Source organism: Zea mays, chromosome 1 (genome assembly GCF_902167145.1).
Source record: "Zea mays cultivar B73 chromosome 1, Zm-B73-REFERENCE-NAM-5.0, whole genome shotgun sequence".
In the NCBI taxonomy this organism is placed as follows: Eukaryota; Viridiplantae; Streptophyta; class Magnoliopsida; order Poales; family Poaceae; genus Zea; species Zea mays.
In genome coordinates, this window is record NC_050096.1 from 72,151,858 (window position 1) to 72,173,053 (window position 21,196).

The following is a 21,196-nucleotide window of genomic DNA, read 5'->3' on the forward strand; positions in this document are numbered from 1 at the left end:
TGGGTATAGGTACCCGATGGATACCGCTATCTGTGGCAGATATGAGTATAGCATAATTTTGTACACAGATGGATAGTGAGTGTGGATATAGAGTATTTTTTCTTTAGTGGTTATAGGTATGGCTTTGTGTCTATTTAGATAACTTACCCACTACCATCCCTAATTACGTTATTCTCCAACTCGTTTTTTATCACGATATCTAGAGTTAATACATCATATATTTTTACTCCAATGTATAGTATTATATGTTGTTTCATAGTTATCACAAGACAAAATGTTAGATATATATAAGAGTATGAGTTACAGTTCATTTAGATGGTTCAGATTTCAATGTCTATAATCTGGTGCATGAGTGGTGTCTCCCTATGTTTCAATCACATGTCACATCAGATTTTCATCCTATGTGGTATGTATTAAAGAGTGTGACACCATGTACATGGAATAGCCTTAATAAAACTGGCATGCACCCGCTAGCAGGGAGGAGCTAGAATTCGAGCATATTGACACCCAGCAGATACACCACTCGCTGCCAAGGGTAATCATACATAGCACACACGATAGCAAATAAATTAGGAACTTCACTTCTTCCAGTTCTTATCCTAATTTTAATCCCAGTAATAAAGCAAGTTAGATCTAGATGTTCGCCAACATAACAGACGATATTCACAAGGGAGTTTGTTGCTGCTGTTCACACGCAAGTCGGTTTTGTCACTGTCACTTTGGTGAGGTTCATATCTTCACCTCCCTAACGTCGTTTTGTCCGAATGGGGTTCCACAGCCAGGACATTTTCGGTGGCGAATCTCGAGGTTTCTCTGGATGCATAGCGAGCAGAATAGGTGGAAACATTTGGTGATCACAACCTGTCAACGAATATACAGAAAAATACAATCCTCGTCAGTTTAGGCGGCAAAATTGATCATCCAACAAAGAAACAGGAACTTCGTGGTGGAGCTAAGAATGGTGTAAACCTCTAAAATCATGATTGAGAAACACGTACAGTACATTATATGTTACCTCTTTAGGCCGGTCAAAGCATACACCACACTTGAGAATACCCTTGCATTCTTTTATTTCATCCTCAAGTTTCCGGACAGTAGTCTCTTCAGTCTCAGAGGTCAGCTCCATAACTTCATTTTTCACCTCTTCATATTGTTCTTCAAGCCGCCGCCTCTCACTCCTGAAAAAAGTAAAGGTAACAAGCAAATTTCGAGAGACAGCGGCATTGCAAGATTAACTTGCAACAGAAGCCTAACCTCTCGTGCTCCAGTAACGCTCTCAGCTCAGATATCTTTTGCTGAGTTTGCTCGTATTCTTTCTCAGAGGATCCAACGGAGGACCGAAGCCACTTGAGTTCCTTATCTGTGTTGGATAACTCCAGCGCAATCCTTTCCAGGCTAATAGTAAGATGTCTGTTTTCAGCTGAAGTTTTTATAGCTTGCGCTACACAAGTCTTCATCTATAAGAATCATCGAAGCAAACCATTATTACAGTTCGCTCACTTCCGAGTGTAAGCACTAAAATAAATATACTTTTAGAAAGTTGATGTCTGCTATTTTTTAGGACTCTGTTGGCACACAAAAAAATTCAATGACCGTAACTTGCCACCAAATGATACCATATAAAAGAAGTATCAAAACAAAAGTAAGACAATACCTGCTCTTCGCCACGGGCAATTTTCAGTTTAGATGACTCCAGTGAAGTGTTAACTTGCTGGAGTTGCTTCTCTAGCATAAGCTTGTCAGAGAGAAGGGAACTACAAGCTTGTTTCATCTTCACACTATCTGATACTAGCTGTTATATAAGATTTAAGTTACTGACAGCAACTAAAAAGAAAATCAAAGCTTATATTGCTTTTGCCATTGCAAAACTGTAGAAAGAGTTCTGTGAACTTGATTAGTGTGCATAATTTCCAACAATAACTAGCTAATAGACATTATGAGGTGGCCAATCAGATGTAAGTGAAGCTTTTATCTCAGTCACTACAATATCTGCAAAAATATGCCATAGAACTCACAATACTGGTACATTATGTTCCTTGTTATCCTTGTTTGCCAGAGGTTCACACTTCATTGCACATCAAAATATGGTTGATCACTTGCATACCCATTATGCTCGCTAACAAGGCAGAAACAATAAGGTTGTCTGAAATTTTACGGCTTTTCATGACTTTTCATAAAGTAGGTAGTGTCATTGCCGAGATTGGCATAAAAACCCCGGGCATGTATCTCCAATTCCAATCTGTATGTTATGAGTTTGCAGCTTTGACGTGAAAGTGGAAAAGGAGAGAACAAATAAATACCTTTATGTTAAAGTCATCTCTATCAGTAAGCTGTTGAAGAAGATGCTGATTTTGCGTTTGCATGTCTTCATATGCTTGACCAACTGTCTGTATTGCAAATATTATACATTTTACTCATACCCAAAAACAGTACTGACAAATAAAAAAACGAACCTCGATATCAGAAATATAGGCGTCTCCTTCAGCCTCTTTAATTCTTATTGCCTCCTTAAGTTCCACAACATCTCTGATAGAACAGATCACAGAGGTAAGAGTATGGCTTAGACATAGAAAATCAAATTTTAACAAAACAAATATATATGTTTACTGAATTCACAGATCTAACATCTAATACCTGCCACTTCACATCACGTGCACCATACATCACGTGCACCCAGCAAATATACTAGTTCATATAACTAAAGAACACTAAATTGAGTGTCGCATACAACTTGAGACAATCATGAAAAGTTTTCAGATAAATTGAATTATAAGGACCAAGAGCTATCAATTGTTCTAGCTTGAAATATATCAGTGTCCCCAGGAGCAGAAAGACAACCTTTCAGATGCATCTACTTTGGTCCTTAACTCTTCTAGTTCCACTTCAGCAAAGGAAAGCCTTTGCTGGCATGCAGCTTCAGCTTCATTTGCTGCTTTAACCCGAAGCTCAAGACTATGCTCCTCTAGATTGCTCCTCAAATATTCAGCCTGATTGCGAGCTCGGGTTTCTGATTCTTCAATATCAGCAATTGTCCTAGATGCACAATGTAGAGAAAATTATGTGATATAATGAATCAAATATAATATATATGTTGTAAGAAAATGAAATATACATGTATGTAAATGTGATTATTGCATTATGCATACATTTCCTCAATCATCCACTATTCATCACAGAAGAATAGTTGCAGTATCATGGCTACCTTCCTTTTAAAAAAAATGTTTAAATTTTAAATTCTCTGAACTATATTTGTCTCTATGTAATTACCAACAGCATTTATAGTCCTATATCAAATAGTCCACCTAATTGCAACTCGACCTGCCGCGGGGTGGGGGGGGGGGGGGGGGTAAAACAGCCCTCGAGTATTGTATTAAGAAGAAAACCTTCTCACTCAAGTTGATGTGTTTTAGCGTGGGACAAGCGAGACGATTTTTTTAACCACAACCTGAAATTCACTCCCACGGGGAGTCGAACCTAGAACCTGAGGAGTGCTACTCAGACCACCTAACCAACTCGGCTAGAGGCCCTTTCGCCCACCTAATTGCAACATGCAGGTAAAATTAACAATTACCACAATACCACTTTTCCTAAGAGCTTGATAAATGTTAGACCAGGTCATGATTATTCAAAGGTACTATTAAGTTGCATGCACCAACCAATTCAACCTAAAAGCTTAAACTGATAGGAGGAGGTGGACAATTCGCTTATATTATATTCCAACACTCCCTCTCACGTCGAGCCTCTCTTGGGTCTCAGACGTGGAACAGAAGCGAGCAACAATTATTTTATTTTATTGCGCTAGCCAGGATTCAAACTTATGACATTATTAAGTTGAATGCACCAATCAATTCAACCTAAAAGCTTAAGCTGATAGAAAGAGCTGGACAATTCACTTATATTATATTCCAACATGTAGCACACTTAGATAGATATCAATTATCATTGGCAGATATATACATGAAACCCGCATGCACCCCAATAAATTTAAAAATAACAAAGTGCATGGACCATGATATAGGCTCAGTCCCCTTTTACCGTGCTATTATTGCTGTTACTAATAGTCTAATACCTCTTTAAAATCGTTTAGCCCCTTCTCATGTTTAAGTTTCAGCTCCAGCCTACCCCCAACTTGGTTGAGAATAAATTAAATTTAAGAACATGAGCAACTATAGCAATAAATCTATTTATTTAGAAACCATTGCTTTGAAGAAGCTCTAGGAAAATAGAGGAATTTACATACTATAAACAAATATGGCAATAAATTTATTTATTTCGAAAATATTTCTTTGGAGAAGTTCTAAGAATCAAATAGCAATTTACAAACTATCTAACAGTCCTGATGTATTGTACATTTAATTTTAAAGCAGATAGTCATCCTGTGAGGACAGTTCAACAATACAATTACAAACCATTTTAAAAGTGGCATACCTTTTAAGCATTAAAAAATTGATATAAAAAATAATGGACAAGTTTTACCTAGACTCAGAACTTTCTTTCACGTACATATCTGCAATAAACTCCAGCTCCTGCTTTTCCTGCTCCAACTCCTCAACCTGAATGAAATTTCATTGACAACTTAACCGACCTAGAGCAGTTCATTACAGAAGAAGATGTTTGGGCAGGTATCGAATCCCTGCCTTTTGACAAGGCACCAGGCCCTGATGGATTTACTGGGCGGTTCTTTAACTCTGTTTGGCACTTTATTAAGGTGGACTTTATGGCCGCTGTCTGCCGGGTTATGCAGGGAGATGTTAATAGACTGTTCCTTCACAATTCAGCTTACATTACCTTGTTACCTAAGTCTCCTGATGCTCTGGAAATTAAGGATTTTAGGCCGATAAGTCTGATACATAGCTTCGCAAAGATTGTGTCCAAGCTCTTAGCTAACAGATTGGCTGGAAAGCTCCCTTCTTTAGTGTCCAACAGTCAAAGTGCTTTTATAAAAGGTCGGTGCATTCATGATAACTTTATTCTTGTGCAGCAGACTGCTAAGACTTTGCACAGGCAGAAGGAGCCTAGGATACTTCTTAAGCTGGACATCACGAAGGCTTTTGACTCTGTGCCATGGCCTTTCTTGCTTGAAGTGTTGAGATTTTTGGGTTTGCCCTGTTTGGTGCGGTATTTTGTCCAAGCTGCTAAGGAGTTCGTCAACTAGGGTGTTGGTTAACAGCGAGCCAGGTGACCTTATTTCACATCAGAGAGGATTACGCTAGGGGGACCCTCTATCGCCTATGCTATTCATTATGGTTATGAATGTCCTAAACTCGATGGTGTGTAAGGCAGTGGGAATGGTTATCTGCAACCTTTGTTGAGGAGAGGTCATGGCCAAAGGATCTCCTTATATGTTGATGATGTTGTTATTTTTCTACAATCTAGGACGGATGAATTGGCCTTGACAAAGGAGCTTTTGCGTATTTTCGAAAATGCTACAGGGTTGGTAACTAACATTAGTAAGAGCTCGGTCACTCCTATCCAATGTGGGGAAGAGGAGTTAGCGGAGGTACAAGAAGTTATGGCATGTAAAGTGGAGAATTTCCCCTACAAATACCTGGGCATGCCTCTTTCAGTCAGGAAACTAAGGAAAAATGACTTGATTCCGTTAGTGGATAAGGTTGCTTATCATTTACCGGAATGAAAAGAGGCCTTAATGCATCTTGCGGGACATGCAGCCCTTGTCAAGGCAGTTCTCACGGCAGTGCCTGTTTACCATTTCATTGCCTTACAATGCCCCAAATGGATGATTAAGGCAATTAACAAGATAAGGAGAGGCTTCCTATGGAAGGGAAGGAGAGATATTAAAGGGGGTCTGTCAGGGCCTAAGGAGGACCACGGAGGGGCTGCGGCAGCAGCAGCCATGGGCCCTCCAAGGGGGGGTTAGATAAGGATAGTTAGAGATAAGATTAGAAGATTAGTTGAGATTATTTAGAAGATTAGTTTAGATTATCTAGGAAGGTTAGCAATTAGTTTGTTGAGAGTTTTAAGGAGATAAGGATCTCTAGCTAGACAGGGGCGGCCAGCCGGCCTATTTATGTAATCAATGGATGAGAAATAAAGTAGGCAAGAATTAGAAGGGAGAAACCCTCCTCTTGCTCGGTCGTGGGCAGAGGCCCCCGGCCGACGTTCCTGCCCATCGATACCCCTCTCCAATCCCTCACCAATCTAGCGACCATAACATCTGGTATCGGCTAGCTTGGGTTTCGATCCGATCCCATGGCATCTGCTGCCAATTTCGTGGCATCGTCCTGGCAACCGGCGTCCCCATCTCCATGGACTGCGCCGCATGCCACCTTCGTCACGCCGTCCTAGCAATCGGCGTCCTCATCTCCATGGGTTGCGCCACATGCCACCTTCGTCACGCCATCCTGGCAATCGGCGTCCCCATCTCCATGGGCAGCATCGCCTACCAATTTTGTCACCACATCCTGGACATCGGTGTGCCCATCTCCAGGGACAACGCCAAATTTTGTCACATGTGCTCCCTTTTCGTCCAGATGGCATCCATGGGATCCAGGTGACTGCACACATGCAAGTCCAATGCGCGGAAGGTGTCCGCCTTATCTTATGGGGGCAATAATAAGATAAGCCGAGATGTAAAAGGCTTGTCTTCTAGGTGTCCGGTTTTGGGTCAAGTAGACTCGGTCTTTGAGCACCCGTCATGCTGCAGCTCGAGGACGAGCTGCTAGTCCAGGAGGGGTGTAGTGTCAGGGCCAAGGAGGCCCAAGAAGGGGCTACGACAGCAGCAGCTATGGGCCCTTCAGGGGGGATTAGATAAGGATAGTTAGAGATAAGATTAGAAGATTAGTTGAGATTATTTAGGAGATTAGTTTAGATTATTTAGGAAGGTTAGCAGTTAGTTTGGTGAGAGTTTTTAGGAGAGTTTTAAGGAGATAAGGATCTCTAGCTAGATAGGGTGGCCAGCCGACCTATTATGTAATCAATGGATGAGAAATAAAGTAGACAAGAATTAGAAGGGAGAAACCCTCCTCTTGCTCGGTCGTGGGCAGAGGCCCCGGCCGACGTTCCTGCCCATCGATACCCCTCTCCAATCCCTCACCGATCTAGCGACCATAACATGGTCACTGTCTAATGAATTGGAATCGAGTATGCAGACCCCTAGATCTAGGTGGTTTGGGCATTCACAATCTAGAGTCTCTAGGTTGGGCGTTGAACATGAGGTGGCTTTGGTTGAAAAAAACTCAACCTGATTGGCCTTGGTCTAGGTTAGATATTCAAGTGCATCCAAATGCTGCAGCTATGTTTGCACTCTCGGTGGTGACTTCAGTTCGGAATGGGGAAAATACTCTTTTCTGGACGGACAAATGGTTGCACGGGGACTCCTTGGACCAAATGACTAGCTCCTCCCAAAGAGGGTTTTCAAAGAAAGGACAATCAAGGATGCCTTGCTAAATAGGCAGTGGATCAAATATATTAGGGGGATCTGCATGTGCAGGCCTTGATTGAGTTTCTATTGCTCTAGGATGTTTTGCTTGGCATTCAACTCATGCCTGGGGTGCCAGACCACCATCTCTAGACACCGGCACCCTCAGGAATTCACTCCTCCAAATCAGCCTACAATAGGTTTTTTGAAGGTTATGTTGGGTTTGAACCCCGCCAGAGAATATGGAAATGTTGGGCACCACCAAGGTGTAAATTCTTTATCTAGCTTTCCACTCATAATAGGTGTTGGACGGCTGATCGTCTGGCACAACGAGGGCTTGACCATCTTGAGAGGTGTCCTCTTTGTGACCAGGAGGAGACGACGCAACACCTTTTAGTGTCTTGTGTATTTGCTAGGCAAATCTGGTGGCATGTTTTTTCCCAATGGGCTGGCAAACCTTGACTCCTCAACCTCATGACCATGTTTTCCAAGACTGGTGGAGGAATGCAGAGCAGCAGGTGGATAAAAGTCGGCGCAAAGGCTTCAATTCAACTGTCATTTTAGTCGCTTGGTGGTTGTGGAAACATCGGAACGCTTGTGTCTTCGAGGGCAGTCTTCGTGTGCCCAGCAGCTGTTGCAGTTCATCCGGGATGATGCCATTAATTGGTCTCTAGCAGGAGCCGCTGGCTTGGCAGGCATTTGGCCTCAATAGTAGTAGCTGTAGGATAGTTCTTTCTTATGGCAGTTTTTATGTTTCTTTGTTTTTGTCCTCCGTAAGGAGGCTTGTATTGTATTGGTGATTGTTGGTCTATTTTGGACCCCTCTTCTTAATATAATGATGTGCAACTCTCCTGCGCGTTCGAGAAAAAAAAATGAATGAAAACCATGCAACCTACTCCCTCCGACCTGTAATAAAATGCCTTCCAAAAAATTAAAGACGACTTAAGGGAATGCTCCAATGACGCATGTACCCATGGACTAAACCCAATTAAGCAATTTCTTCCCAAAGTACGGTTTCCTTTTTAACTAACTTTGTCAAATCTGAGCATGGTACCATGTAAAATACATTATATTTCAGTTCAAATTTTAGATGTCATAATGCACTATATTTCAGGACGGAGAGAGTAGCATTTAACTGCAACTTGTGCTCGAAATTTGAATCCATGAATGCTCATTAACATTCAGTTTCAAGAAGAGAAAAGGAATATAATTCATGGTCAAGCTACCCCAAAGTAAATAGATGGTCCAAACCTTATTTCCTCAACCTAATGCCGGTATACCTACGATCATTACAACATCCACAGCCCATGTGTGATTTTACTTTTGATACAAATGAAAGACGTGAATTCGGGCATGCAGGCCATTGAGAAACCTTGGGAAGGTCTCCCCATTAGGGTACCTCCAATTGCGCAAGCTTTATGCAACGTTGCTGTTGTTACCCAAGTGGGCTATGGAGAATCAACCAAATTCTGGATAGATCGCTGGATACAAGGTAAAACTGCTGCAGAATGGGCACCTAACCTGCTTCAATTGCTCCCCAAAAGAGCTAGACAACAGCGATCTGTGTCCCAAGGTCTACAAAACAGAAAATGGGCCTCTGACATTCAAGGGGCTCTGACAGTACAAGTTTTAGGGAGTATCTGCCAAGATTATTAAGGCGTTAAGGCGAGACATGGTGACCCACCCCCTTCATAACGCCTAGGCGAATTAGATGAGCATCACCTAGGCGCAAAATAACCTAACACTTGCAATAGCACAAAGCACACATTCACAAAGCAACCTATCTGTACACATGCACACATTCACAAAGCACACAGGACACAGCTATATAACAATTAGTAGCTGGATAGAGGGCACTACCTGACTTGTAGTTGTAAAGAGCACTGGCGAGTTGCGACTACCACATGCAACAAAGGCAGAGGCGCATAGCTGGCGTGGAGGGAGGTGGAAGCGCAACTGCAGGGGGAGGAAGAAGCACAGGCAGGCGAGCAAAGGAAGAAGCGCAGGGGAGGAAGAAGCGCAAACGCAAGGGGAGGAAGAATTACAGGCGGGCGGGCAGAGGAAGACGCACGGGGGAGGAAGAAGCGCAGGCCGGAGCTCGGAGATGCAGGTCGGCGGGTGGATCTCAGAGATGCAGGCCGGACCACCGGATGGAGGCGGAGGAGCAGCTGGATGGAGGCAGCGGCGCGGCCAACGCCGAATTCCAAGGTGCTGCTGCGCGATGCTGCTCGTCGCGCGCTCGCTAACTCATTTCCCGCGCAGTCAATGACATATTTCCCGCTTCCCGCGCGCTGCTCCCCCACTCGTCTTCCGCGCGCGTAGAGACGCAGCGCCCGCCTTGCCAACCTCCAACGCCATGGCGACGCCTTCCCTGCTGTGGCGACGCCATACGAGCAGAGGATACGGCGGTCACGACGCCGTGATCTGGATAGTGCCGCGACGCCAAGGTATCTGCAACTCTGGAACCTTTTGGGCAGAGTGGAACTGCAGCAAGTTACGCCGGATCAGCATTCCTGGTGCCTATCCAAGCATGGGATCTATTCTAGCAAATCAGCTTATGAGGCATTCTTTAATGGAGCAATTAAATTTGGCCCATGGAAACACATCTGGAAGACTCGGGCTCCTCTAAAATGCAGATTTTTCATCTGGATGGCAGTTAAGAACCGTTGTTGGACTGCCGATAGACTTGCAAAAAGAGGACTGCCCCACCCTAGTTCTTGCCCACTTTGTGATCAGGCTGTGGAGACATTCAACACTGTCTGACTACCTGCGTCTTCACTAGAGAAGTCTGGTTTCTCTTATTCTCTAGATGGGGTCTACAAAGTCTTGTTCCAGAAGCTGATGACACATTTATTAGATGGTGGAGCAGAATCACTAAGATAATCTCCAAAGAGCATAGAACTGGCCTCAACTCCTTCATTGTGCTCGTCGCTTGGGAGATTTGGAAACACAGGAATTCTTGTGTGTTCGATGGAAAAAGAGTTCAGTTTGTCCAACAGGCTGTGGCTGATGAGTGCGTTCTTTGGTGTGCAGCAGGAGCCTCGGCTCTTCAGGGCCTGCTTGGCCACCTCTTATCTGTTGGAGTCTAGGCTTTGGTCGTTTTTTCTTTGGTGTAGTTAGTCATGGATGAGTTTTTGTATGCTTGTTGGTGGCCACCGTAAGGAGGCCTCTGATTTTTTTGTACTGGTCCCTTAGGACCCTATTTCTCCTCTTAATATAATGTCACGCAGTCCTCCTGCGTTCCGGAAAAAAAACTAACTGCAAAGCTGATTACATATTGATACATAAAATTGAAAGACCAAATGATATGTTAATTGACAACATACTAGTGTATTTACAGAAGCTAGGAATCAAGCCTATTATTAAAATGATGTACTAACCAATCGAGCTCTTCACCACTACAAAGTCAAATGTCCTTGCTAGCACAAAGACAAAAACATGATATAGCTGCTACTGGTGTCTTTGATACAAGCTCTACAACACGAAGAGAGACCAAGGAAACACACTAACTTTCCCAAGGGGTAAATATATGTATCGATTTCTCAGGCTATTAGCAGTTTAGCACCACCTTTAAGGAGACAGAAGTTATTAGGACAACATACCAATGCCTTGAGGGACTTGATCTCAATTACTTGTGAGTTGTATTTATCCGAAATCTTCTTGTGTTCCTCAATCTGAAAATTCAACATATTTCATCATATGTACTAGTCATTTTCCTAGCTCTTTGCAAAGTCTGCAGAAGAGGATTGCAGCATATAGAAGTACGCGACAGATAACTCTGCTGAAACATTAGAGAAAGTTAACCTAACACCATCATACAATCATGAAATTTATGTGGAGAATCCACAGTGATAATAAACAAACTAACGTAATGCTCCATTAATATGCTATATATAATATATGTCAGACAGATGAGTGCCAAATGAGTAGCACATCAAGAGAAACCAGGGGAAATCTAAAATTATGAACTGAAGGACTGGAATAGCATGGAACCACAACTCCATAAGCATGTACTTTCAGTCGTTATGGGCTTGAACTATCCAGGTTCAGTCCCAAGAGTGGCAGGGTGGGGAACCAACCATCACTTTGAAATTAGGGGAGAAAAAGAACTGAGTGGAAGAAATATATGCATGAATGTTTTTCAAGAGTACGTGGGAAGCTAACTTCCGACAGGCTAAGCTTTAAAACAATGTTAGGTTACATGAATAAGAATATTACAAAACAACTCGACATAGGCAAAATAAAGGATACGGTATGCAAGGAATGGTTGACCAGATCAAAGACAAACCTTTTTAGCTACCAATGATCTTAATGATTCAGCTTGCTCACGCAATGCAAGTGCTTCAGAAGCTGCATCCTTTGATCGACTCAACTGATTCTCCATCATACCCAGTTCATTGGAGAGTGCTGCAGCCATAACATGAATCTCATTCTTGAAGTCTTTCTTACCTAAAAGCATAAATGGAAACAATCAAGAAGAGATGAGCAACTGCCCCACCCAGTCCTTAAATAAGGTGCATATGTGACATGTCCCATCTACCTGAATCTTGCAAAGTCTCCTCAACCTTGGTTTCGAGATCATTCTTTTCAGAAAAGAGTATCTGAATTTGAGTTTCCAGTTCTTCAATTTTTTTCTCATATGTGATAATGGTTTGTTTAACACTGTCGAGCGATTCTGCTTTTGCAGAAATTTCTTTCTCCCTTTGCATGAGCTGGTCCTTGTCATTCTAAATTCACACAATGAAGAAAAGCTCGGAAAAACCAAAGCAAATGCAATACAAAGCAGTATAACAGAAGACAGAAACCAAACCTGTAAAACTTCAACCAACCCTCTATAACGCTCTATCTCAGCATTCAAATGTTGTAGTTTATCATTAAGAATCATGTACGGTTTGGATACCAAGACATACTTCTCATCTTTCAATTGCCCCTGCATGCATAGGACAGTGAAATAAGGGGAAAAAAACAGGATCCAACTTAAAATACAAAAATGCCAACCCTGCACTACAAATCAAGGTAACAACCTCAAGATCTCCCAGCTCCTTGGATAGTATCAGATTATCCTCTTGAGTCTGATGGAGTTCTAATAGACGGTTTCCTGCGAGGGTCTGCACTCAGTTTGAAAAATCCACAAATTAGCAGGGAAAGATCAAACACACCACTAAGATGAAAACTGAGAAGATAGGAGTTCCAAACAGGATCTAAAGAAATTTGAAGATTAACATGATTACAGTTCACAATTACCTTAGCTGCGTCAACAGCATCTTTGAGGTCTTGCCAGCTCATACTTTTATCTGAAGATTTATGAGTAGAAATACCACCATTCACAGCATTTGCCCCAGATGCATCCATTACAGAACCATGCCTCTGCAACTGGAGCACAACCAACTTCCTTTGACTTTCCTCAAGCTCTGCAATGCTTTCCTCTAGCTCACCTGCAATCCGACAAAAGCATTTGCATTATGAGTTTGTTTATTTTTTAGATCAGGTTAGCCAAACTACAATGGTCAGACTCATGGGTGGATCCTATATGGATGTTCGGGTATTCCTGGGAATACCTTACTGTCTTGCTAAAAAAACAAGTATATATGTATATACAATTATATGCATGTGTATATTTTAGCTCGGCCACGTTCTTCATTCTATGTCATGCATTCTCAGCCCGAAAAATCCAAAAGGCCCACCTGCTATCCAGGTAAACTAACCACAGCACCGCAGCAGGCCCATTAAGGGGTTAATCCCTCCCCCTCAGCACTTTACAGTTTGCACTTTGTGCCTGTTGTCACCCTCTCGTTACTCTTGGTCTCTCTTTCTCTCCTTTTTCTCTCAAACACACGGGAAACGCTGTCCTTTGACTTCTTCTCCATCACCTTCCTCTGGTATGCCCTCTTCTCTTGATGTTTTAGCCTCTCCTGGTAATTCATCTTCTTCAGTTGGGAATGGGCCACCTTCTTTTAGTGATAGTTGAACTTAAAGATGGAAATAAATCGTGTTTCGTTTTACTCAAGTGGTTTGAGATTATGTTGATTAGTATTTATGCTGACAATTATTATTACAATGATGGTTGCTACTTATGCTTAATTGGGTTTGATATATACTTATACTTAGTAATCAGGTGTTGATAATAAAATGTTGACCAACTAAAATGCTAACCACAGTAAACCTCAACCTTACCTTATTAGTTTTGCATTTTCACCCACTTGCTAAGTACCAACCATAAATGTACTCATCCTTGCTTAATTTTGATCGGAAGGTTATGCAGATGAAGATTATGATGGTGAATTCGATGGATGCTAGTCTAGTGATTCCCCCAATCATCTTCCTGTGGAAGGATGCCCATACTCTGTTGTACTTTGATGAGTAAAGGTTAAGACATTAAGTCTGTTCAAAGTGTAATATATTACTATAATCTTTATTTACGCTTTTATGCATTGTTCCTTTGATATATTACACTTGTGACGTCAACATATGTGTGAAAATAGATCCTGACACGCATATGCTATGCATTCGGTTTTGCCCTTAAAATCGGGTGTGACACTTATCTACCAATCAATAACCTACATGACAACCATTCAAGATTCCGGTCACAAATTACTTTTTATGTGTTGAGCTTTGATATGGTGATCATATGAGTAGTTTTGAATTGATAATAGCGTTATAATAATAATATACTTTTTTTACGTATTACAAATATATTACAACAGACAACTGTAGTCGAAAATTTTTAGACATCATGCCAATGTCTAAAACCATCACCTATTTGTGACTCAGGGATAGTAGTATATGAAGAGTAAAGAGTTGTGAAGGAATCATCTTAAATGCTAATGCAGCACACTTTTACCCAAATTGAAGCCAGATGGAAGATTTTAATACCTGAAATACGCTTGATTTCCTGTAGCTCCCTTGAATGGTTGCTTTTAAAAGCCTCAATCTCATCAAGATACCTTTTGTGCTTCTCGTTGATAATAGAGATGGCTTGACTCGCATTCTCTGCCACCTCTTTCAAGCAATCATTATGATTTCGAAGGGCAACAATAACATCTAAAAAAATATACAGTTTAATCAAATGGAAAATGGGCAGAGAACTTAGGTGCAGAGTAAATAAGAAGGAAAAAGGTGAAATTTTCCGTTTCTACCTTCATTTGACTTTTGTCCATTCAAAGCTAAAGACAAAGACTCACTTCTAGCTTGCTGCGAAGAAATAGTCTCTTGCAGGGACTTCATCAAAGTAACAGTTGCTGAAGACCGAAAAGCAAGAGCTTCTTCAACAAATTTCAACAAGCTAGTGTCACTATTATCTCTGATGTTGTTTGTCTTCAAGAGCCTTAAGAGAAATATCTCCTCGGAAGGACACGACTCCAAAGATTCTGTGGAACAATGAGTAAACAATCAGCTAAAAAAGCATCACTGCTGAAATGAATTGAACCTTAAAAGGCAACGTTAACCAAATTTGTCGCAACCTTCTGATAACTCTTCATGGTCAAGTGCTTGCAAATTATCCAAATCCCCACCAGCCCGTACTCCAAGCAGAACCAAATCATCAATCAGCTATAATATACATAGCCATAATGAGAAACATGTTGGAGTGGAAAAGGTCCATACAGAAATTTTCATATCAGACGCAAAGGAAGGAACCTGATTCCACAGTTTATTCAAAGAAATCAGAGTCTTGTCATAAGAACATTGATCATCACTAAGCTCCTTGAACTTGCGCTCCAATGCATGCATTTCGGACTTCTGTACCTCCAGTTGTTGCACCAATTTTTGGTTTTCATATTGAAGAGCTGTGGAATCCATCTGTAAAAATAAACTAATAACGAAAACGCAAAATGGCATATCCAAAAACAGCAAAATGGGTACTTTAAAAGGACAACAAAGCAACATGTAAAATCCAGCAACCATTTCAGAACAACTCAAGTAATATAATAAGCACAGGTACTCAGCTTTTATGGTCAGCTTGCACTTTTTTGAAACCAAATTACAACTGAAATTTTGGGTTCTATATAGCATTATTACTTGAAATTTGTTTGGTTTCGGTTTGTGACTCTAGTAAACCAAACAAAAAAGTTGATGATGCCAAAGCTGTGAGAAAAGTACGTTGGGCTGTGGCCGTAATGATTCACAAGCGATGCAAAATAATAAGGAAAACAGTACTTGGACAGAAGCCATACCAAAGTTTGCCAAAACTGTGAGTATGACACGACACTAACTTATTTTAGCATCAAGCACAGATCTTCATTTATTGGTCTGATTGTAATAAGTAATACAACAGTTCAAATGGATTGCATCATTACACATCAGATGCATAGTTGAGAAGATATGTTAATCAAAGACTGATAACAAGAAAATGGCATGTTTAAACAGTAAACCAGGAGGTGACATCTAGCGTTCTAGCTTTGTATGTAACCAAGCCAAAACATGGGCCACACAGCCTGTGTTCTTAAGATTGTAGTTGTTCATTTTTGCTGTGGCAATTCAGGACGTACAAAATTTTGATTGGATCTTTGGCTGAGAACCAAAAAGACCCTTGTAAAGCGAATCAAATTCAACAGAAGGCTTCCACATCAGATCTTTCACATACCAATCACAAACTCCTCTGTCTTATCTTACTATTAATGTGCTAAGGTTAGAAAAATATCTACAAGATAATGGTTTCAAATCACCTTCTACCATAGGAGTTTAGCATGATGCATAAGAGTACTTGAGGACTTCAATGGTCATTATTAATGTTGGTGTCTATTATTATCATTACTGGCATTTTATTCACTTCTCCCTGATGTCAACAAGCTAAGGAAAGAAAGGATTCCAATAGGAATTCAAGCCTATTACCCCAATCCAAAGGGATAAAGAAGGTAAAGAACTATGAGAAATTAAGAACACTGTCAAATTCCTATTAAAAAAACAACCCCTCAAGATTTTAGCCATAAAAGGTAAAACAAAAAAAATGAGATGGGAGGTGGGAGGCAAATTTACAGCTCTAGCATCGTGCAGCGAAGTCTGCACCTTAACGGCAACTTATAGAAAAATAAGTATAACTTCACAATGTCACATCAAGTCCACTTCTCCCACAATGTTCATTCATTTAAGTCTATGGGTGTCCAGAAGTCCCACAGTGTTTGCAAGTCGTCTAATCAACCCTAGTTGCCCTGGCACCGATCAGCGCGACTAATTGCGGCTGATAGTGATCAGCCTTAGTGCATAACTGATGTCATGGTACTGAAAAGCCCGACCAATTGCGACTAATAGTGACTAATCGTAGTGCATAACTGATCGCCATGGCACTAAAAATCCCGACCAATCCCGACTAATAGTGACTAATCGTAGTGCATAACTGATTGCCATGGCACTGAAAAGCCCAACTAATCACGATAGTCGGATGACTTGATAATCTCCCAAGTGCACTGTTGAGCACCGGAAGTTCAGGACTAATTTCAAATCCAGTAGCATTAGCTTTTTATTCAGTCTAGCATTAAGAGTGTATTTAAGAGAGAGAGAGAGAGAGACTACTGAGCTTTTATTACAATTATCTTTTTTTCAAAAAAAAAAACACTCTAATATAGCTGGATGTAGCTGCAAATAAACGCTAAAACGCGTCACTGATATGTTACGGAAACGGGCTAATAAATGAAACATCCCTACTTATAAGCACGGACGCACAATTTCCTGTGAAGATGCGTTGATTTAGAACAGCTAACATTTTGTCCGGAAGCTATTTCTGCTAACATTCATAGCTAAGACTATAAGTATGTTACCAAATCTCCAGGTACTGTTATTGCGCCTCAGCTTCTGCATTGGAATGAAACCATATACTACCGCACAGGAGCAAATGAATCAAATTTATTACCAACAATGTCCAGCCCAGAATGTGTTAGAGAATCTCCGGAACCACAAAGCATCTTAACGATGAATCACTGGGTAAAAAGAAAATCAGCATGGACGTGACACACAGGACGACCAAGCTACTTTGAAATAGATGTATTCCTGCCTCCATAGATCGATCAGAAAGCTGGTCACTAGTAAGTCAGTTGAGCTACCGGAGCATAGGAGCAGCGACAGGTTGTTGCAGTTGCCTAAGAAAGACCAATGGCAAGATTAAGGACGGACCTAGCGTTGGGCGCTCAGTCATGGGATTTTCAACTAAACCTCAAAAAAAGGATGTGGGTTGATTACTGATTAGCACTCCATCAGGTAGCAAAGTAATCCGTTAGTACCACATATGGAGCAAATAAGAGAAATTACTGACACCTTCCATCGCATAAATCAGCTAATCAACCTGAGCAAGTTAGGGTTCCTTACCTACACCAGAATTCAATCCCAGGTTTGCACTGCTCTCCGCTCCACGCCAATCCAACCCCTGGAGCACGACGAAGCCGTCGGCGACGAGGAATGCTGCGAGGAAAAGGAATCCCTCCACGTGGCCGGCGAGCTCCGATGGGGTGGCACAGGAGGCGGGTTCGGCGCCTGCTGCACGTGCTCGGGCGTGGGGCCGCGAGCCCGTGGCCGGGCGCAGAAAGAGGCTCAGGAAGGCGACGAGGCAGGCAAGTGCGAGGGGAGGGAAGCCTCTCGTTCGTCCGGCCGCTTTCGGCGGGCTGGTCCGACGGGAGGGGAGTCGGCGCCGGCGAGCTCGTCGGAGCAGCGGCGAGAGAGGACAAGCGGAATGTGTTCCGCTCGCGCGAGACGGGTAGTAAAGTTGTCAGTATAGCTTACCGGTTGGGCCAGGCTATGAACTAACACGAGATATGTAACCGTGTCTGGGTCGACAAGCTCAAGCAGCTCGCGCTAGAGTGGGCCGGGCCGATGTTTGCTTCTCTCGGCCCGGCCGGCCAGGTACATCCGGGCCTCCAGGCGGAGGCCAACCGCTCCGGCATCAAACTCGTCGGCAACGACGGCTTCGGCAAGCATGGTAATCGGTAGACTCGTACGATAAGAGACCACTGAGTTCAGATAACATATGTTTGGTTACCCGTACCGTCTCGTCTTGAACCACCATATGCATTGACTCTATCTGAGCTCATGTTTGGTTGCCTACACAAGGGAGATGCAGACTGCATGAGCGGATGCAAAACAAGCCATTTTATAGCTATTTGGTTGCATCTACTCGTACGCAGAAAATTGCCGTATCGGGTCAGCCAGGGCCACCCGAGCCTGCGCGTCTGGATACAGTCATCCAATCAGGCGAATAGTGATGGTAGCCTGTACATGCAGATTGTCAGATTGATATGGTCACCCTTTGCATTGAGAATGTTGCTCCATTCGAGGCCAGCGTATTAGCATATCTAAGCATCTTTGTTTGTTAGGTAATCCAAATTACACGTGCACACCTTTTTTCAAATCACAGTAACACTTCAAATATTTGTTGTCGGTAGTTCATTTTTAACTAAACCGTGATAAATAAAAAAGAACGGAGGAGCTTCGCAGCCTGTTTATTCATCACTGGTAGTGTTTTTGACAAGAGCTAGCCCATTTATCAACATCTTGTTTTATGGAAGCTCTGTTCTTCTGTCTGCAAATTGAGCCTCGTTTTTTTTCTCTTTTTGAAAGACGCTACTGGAACATTATTGATAAAATGCCCATCATACATCCTGAGATGGAGATACGAGCGGTGGCCGAGTCAGGTCGTAATGAACTGTAGACGCTTATAGACAGACTTGTAGGTTCTGAAATTTTGTTACCATGCCCATGAATACATCAAGATGAATACATCAAGGTAGTGTTTGGTTCACTCTAGTTAATAGGAATGGTAATGGAATGGGCTGCAGGTGCTATCGGTTTACAGTGTAATGATTACCTGGATTTGTTTGTTTTATTTGAACAGCGCCATTAGATCCCCTAACGGTGTTTGTTTATTGCGTTCACTACCGACCGAAATTGCTACAAGCGCGTATTGTTGCTGTTGGCAAATGGCGCTACTCCTGTGCACATGCAGATATGGAAAACATATAACTGATGCATTACATGTAAAAATTATAGAAACTTGTACAAGTCAAATTCAAAGGAAATTATTTATAATATATTTCCACATATTTATATATATACGACAAATTAGAAAGCACACTACACAGAACAAGAGAAATCTACGGTACCGGGCTGGGAAGAATAAGTGGTAAGCAGTCGTGCTCCTCCTCCCGTCCTATCCCCTTTCCTTCCCTTTCTTTCTCCCTCGCACAAATCCTTGCGCCCGTCTCCTCCCAGCAACGTGGAAGAAGAAGAAATGGATGTAGCAGCGGATCTTGTGAGAGTATCACTTACAAGAATAGATAGCAGTCGGGGTTAGGGTTTGGGTAAAAGATTTGAGACGGAGATGGAGAGGGAGAGGAGAGAGGAGAGAGGACACACCAGGAGCAGGCAGCGACGGTGGATTGTGCGATGGCGGCGCCTCCGATCGTCGCTCTGCAGTCGCGTGGAGAAGAGCTGGGTGGAGTCGCGTGGTGGAGAGTCAAGACACGACCGTCGCGTCGAGGGATCTGACTGCGCCGTAAACCGAGCGGTAATGAGATGGAATGGGAAGGAGCCGACTCCCACCGCGATGGATCACGGACCAAAAAAAGCCCAACCAAACAGCTCCCAAGTTGTTTAGAACAGGATGAACCCTTTACCGGCTTACCGAGCGGCGGCGAAGACGGGAGGCGGGATGGAGCTTCGAGCGGCTGAGCCCCAGTCAGCGCCGAAGAGGACAGATATGTGGCGGCGGCGGATGGCTCCCACTTCCGGCGCCCGATGAACTGGTGAAGTGGAGGCAGGAGGAGGTGCCGCCGGTGTCCGGTCCGGACGCGGACGCGGCGTGGGGAAGATGAATTGGGGATGCCCGGCTGAAATTTCCTGTTGGCCGGTTGCGATAGTCATGATATCCCCTAGGTTTCAAATACCGAAAACACAATTTTCACGGCACCATTCTCTGTGGATGAAAGGCTTGTTTGGTTCGTTGACTAATTTGCCACATTTTGCCACACTTTTGTGCCTAAGGTTAGTTCTTCAATTCAAATGACTAACCTTAGGCAAAGTATGGCATAGTTAGCCACAAACCAAACATGTCTGAAATCCGCAAGGCAGTTTTGCGGATGGAACGTAATAAAGCTCCTCGTTCGAATGGTTTTACGGTAGAATCCTATAAGTTTTTCTTAGGAAGAATAAAGGATGATTTACTAGCCTTGCCTTGTTCGTGGATTTTCACAATGATACGTAACCAATTTATAGCCTAATTTTGGAGTTATTAATCTTCTACCTAAGAAAGGTAATGCCTAAAAAAATACAAGAGTATCGACCTATTTACTTACTTTAATGTTAGTTTTAAGATTGATACTAAAGCCCTAAAGAACATAATAGAGATGGTAGCAGATAAGCTTATTAATATCTCTTAGACCGTTTTCTTGCCTGGTCATAATATTCTTGTAGGTATAATTATGCTTCATGAGGCTATTTATGAGTTGCAAAAGGAAAAAAATGAATGGATTAATTCTAAAACTATACTTTGAAAAAGATTACTGTCGGCGTTTCGAGACCGGGGGTCCCTAAGCCGACGAGTGAATGTCGCCGCGTGACCCAGCCCAGATGGGTCGACGCGAGGCCGAGCGCGAAGGGGGGAAGTGAGGTGGCCGGAGATGGGCGTGAGAGAGGTGGAAATCCCGCGGCCTTCGTGTTCATCCCGCGCCCAGGTCGGGTGCGCTTGCAGTAGGGGGTTACAAGCGTCCACGCGGGAGAGGGAAGCGAGCGGCCCCAGGAGAGCGTTTGTCCCGTCCTCGTCCCCGCGTGGCCAACCCTCTCTAAGAGGGCCCTGGTCCTTCCTTTTATAGGCGTAAGGAGAGGATCCAGGTGTACAAT

The 21,196-nt window shown here is 42.7% G+C and overlaps 1 protein-coding gene across 25 annotated transcripts; it reads right to left on the reverse strand.

The window, feature by feature from the left end:
* Positions 1-368: 368 nt before the first annotated feature.
* LOC100274688 (uncharacterized) lies at positions 369-20,280 on the reverse strand. Of its 25 annotated transcripts, none has more exons than XM_035965230.1 (23): positions 19,983-20,230; positions 19,715-19,842; positions 19,462-19,622; positions 18,483-18,571; positions 18,348-18,403; positions 15,014-15,175; positions 14,839-14,926; positions 14,515-14,745; positions 14,252-14,419; positions 12,623-12,813; positions 12,403-12,486; positions 12,189-12,308; positions 11,919-12,105; positions 11,667-11,827; positions 10,981-11,052; positions 4,477-4,553; positions 2,839-3,033; positions 2,454-2,526; positions 2,301-2,387; positions 1,655-1,792; positions 1,255-1,457; positions 1,016-1,178; positions 369-861 (listed from the first exon to the last, which is right to left on the reverse strand). In XM_035965230.1, the coding sequence occupies exons 5-23, from the start codon at positions 18,372-18,374 to the stop codon at positions 730-732; spliced, it is 2,559 nt and encodes an 852-aa protein (XP_035821123.1). In that variant the 5' UTR covers positions 18,375-18,403; positions 18,483-18,571; positions 19,462-19,622; positions 19,715-19,842; positions 19,983-20,230; the 3' UTR covers positions 369-729. The 25 variants fall into 25 exon arrangements, 22 of the variants coding, with proteins under 22 accessions (XP_035821123.1, XP_035821125.1, XP_035821126.1 ...); XM_035965232.1 differs by having other exon boundaries at positions 19,715-19,846; positions 19,975-20,206; XM_035965233.1 differs by having other exon boundaries at positions 19,975-20,201.
* Between the last annotated feature and the right edge of the window lie 916 nt (positions 20,281-21,196).

Excerpts from the sequence above, each read along its gene's own strand:
- LOC100274688 (XM_008670580.3), bottom strand. The coding sequence starts at position 20,221 with ATGACTATCGCAACCGGCCAACAGGAAATTTCAGCCGGGCATCCCCAA. Across the intron at positions 12,814-14,251 it reads GGAAATCAAGCGTATTTCAG|GTGAGCTAGAGGAAAGCATT; the intron begins GTATTAAAATCT and ends GTCGGATTGCAG. Across the intron at positions 11,053-11,666 it reads GATCATTGGTAGCTAAAAAG|ATTGAGGAACACAAGAAGAT; the intron begins GTTTGTCTTTGA and ends TTGAATTTTCAG.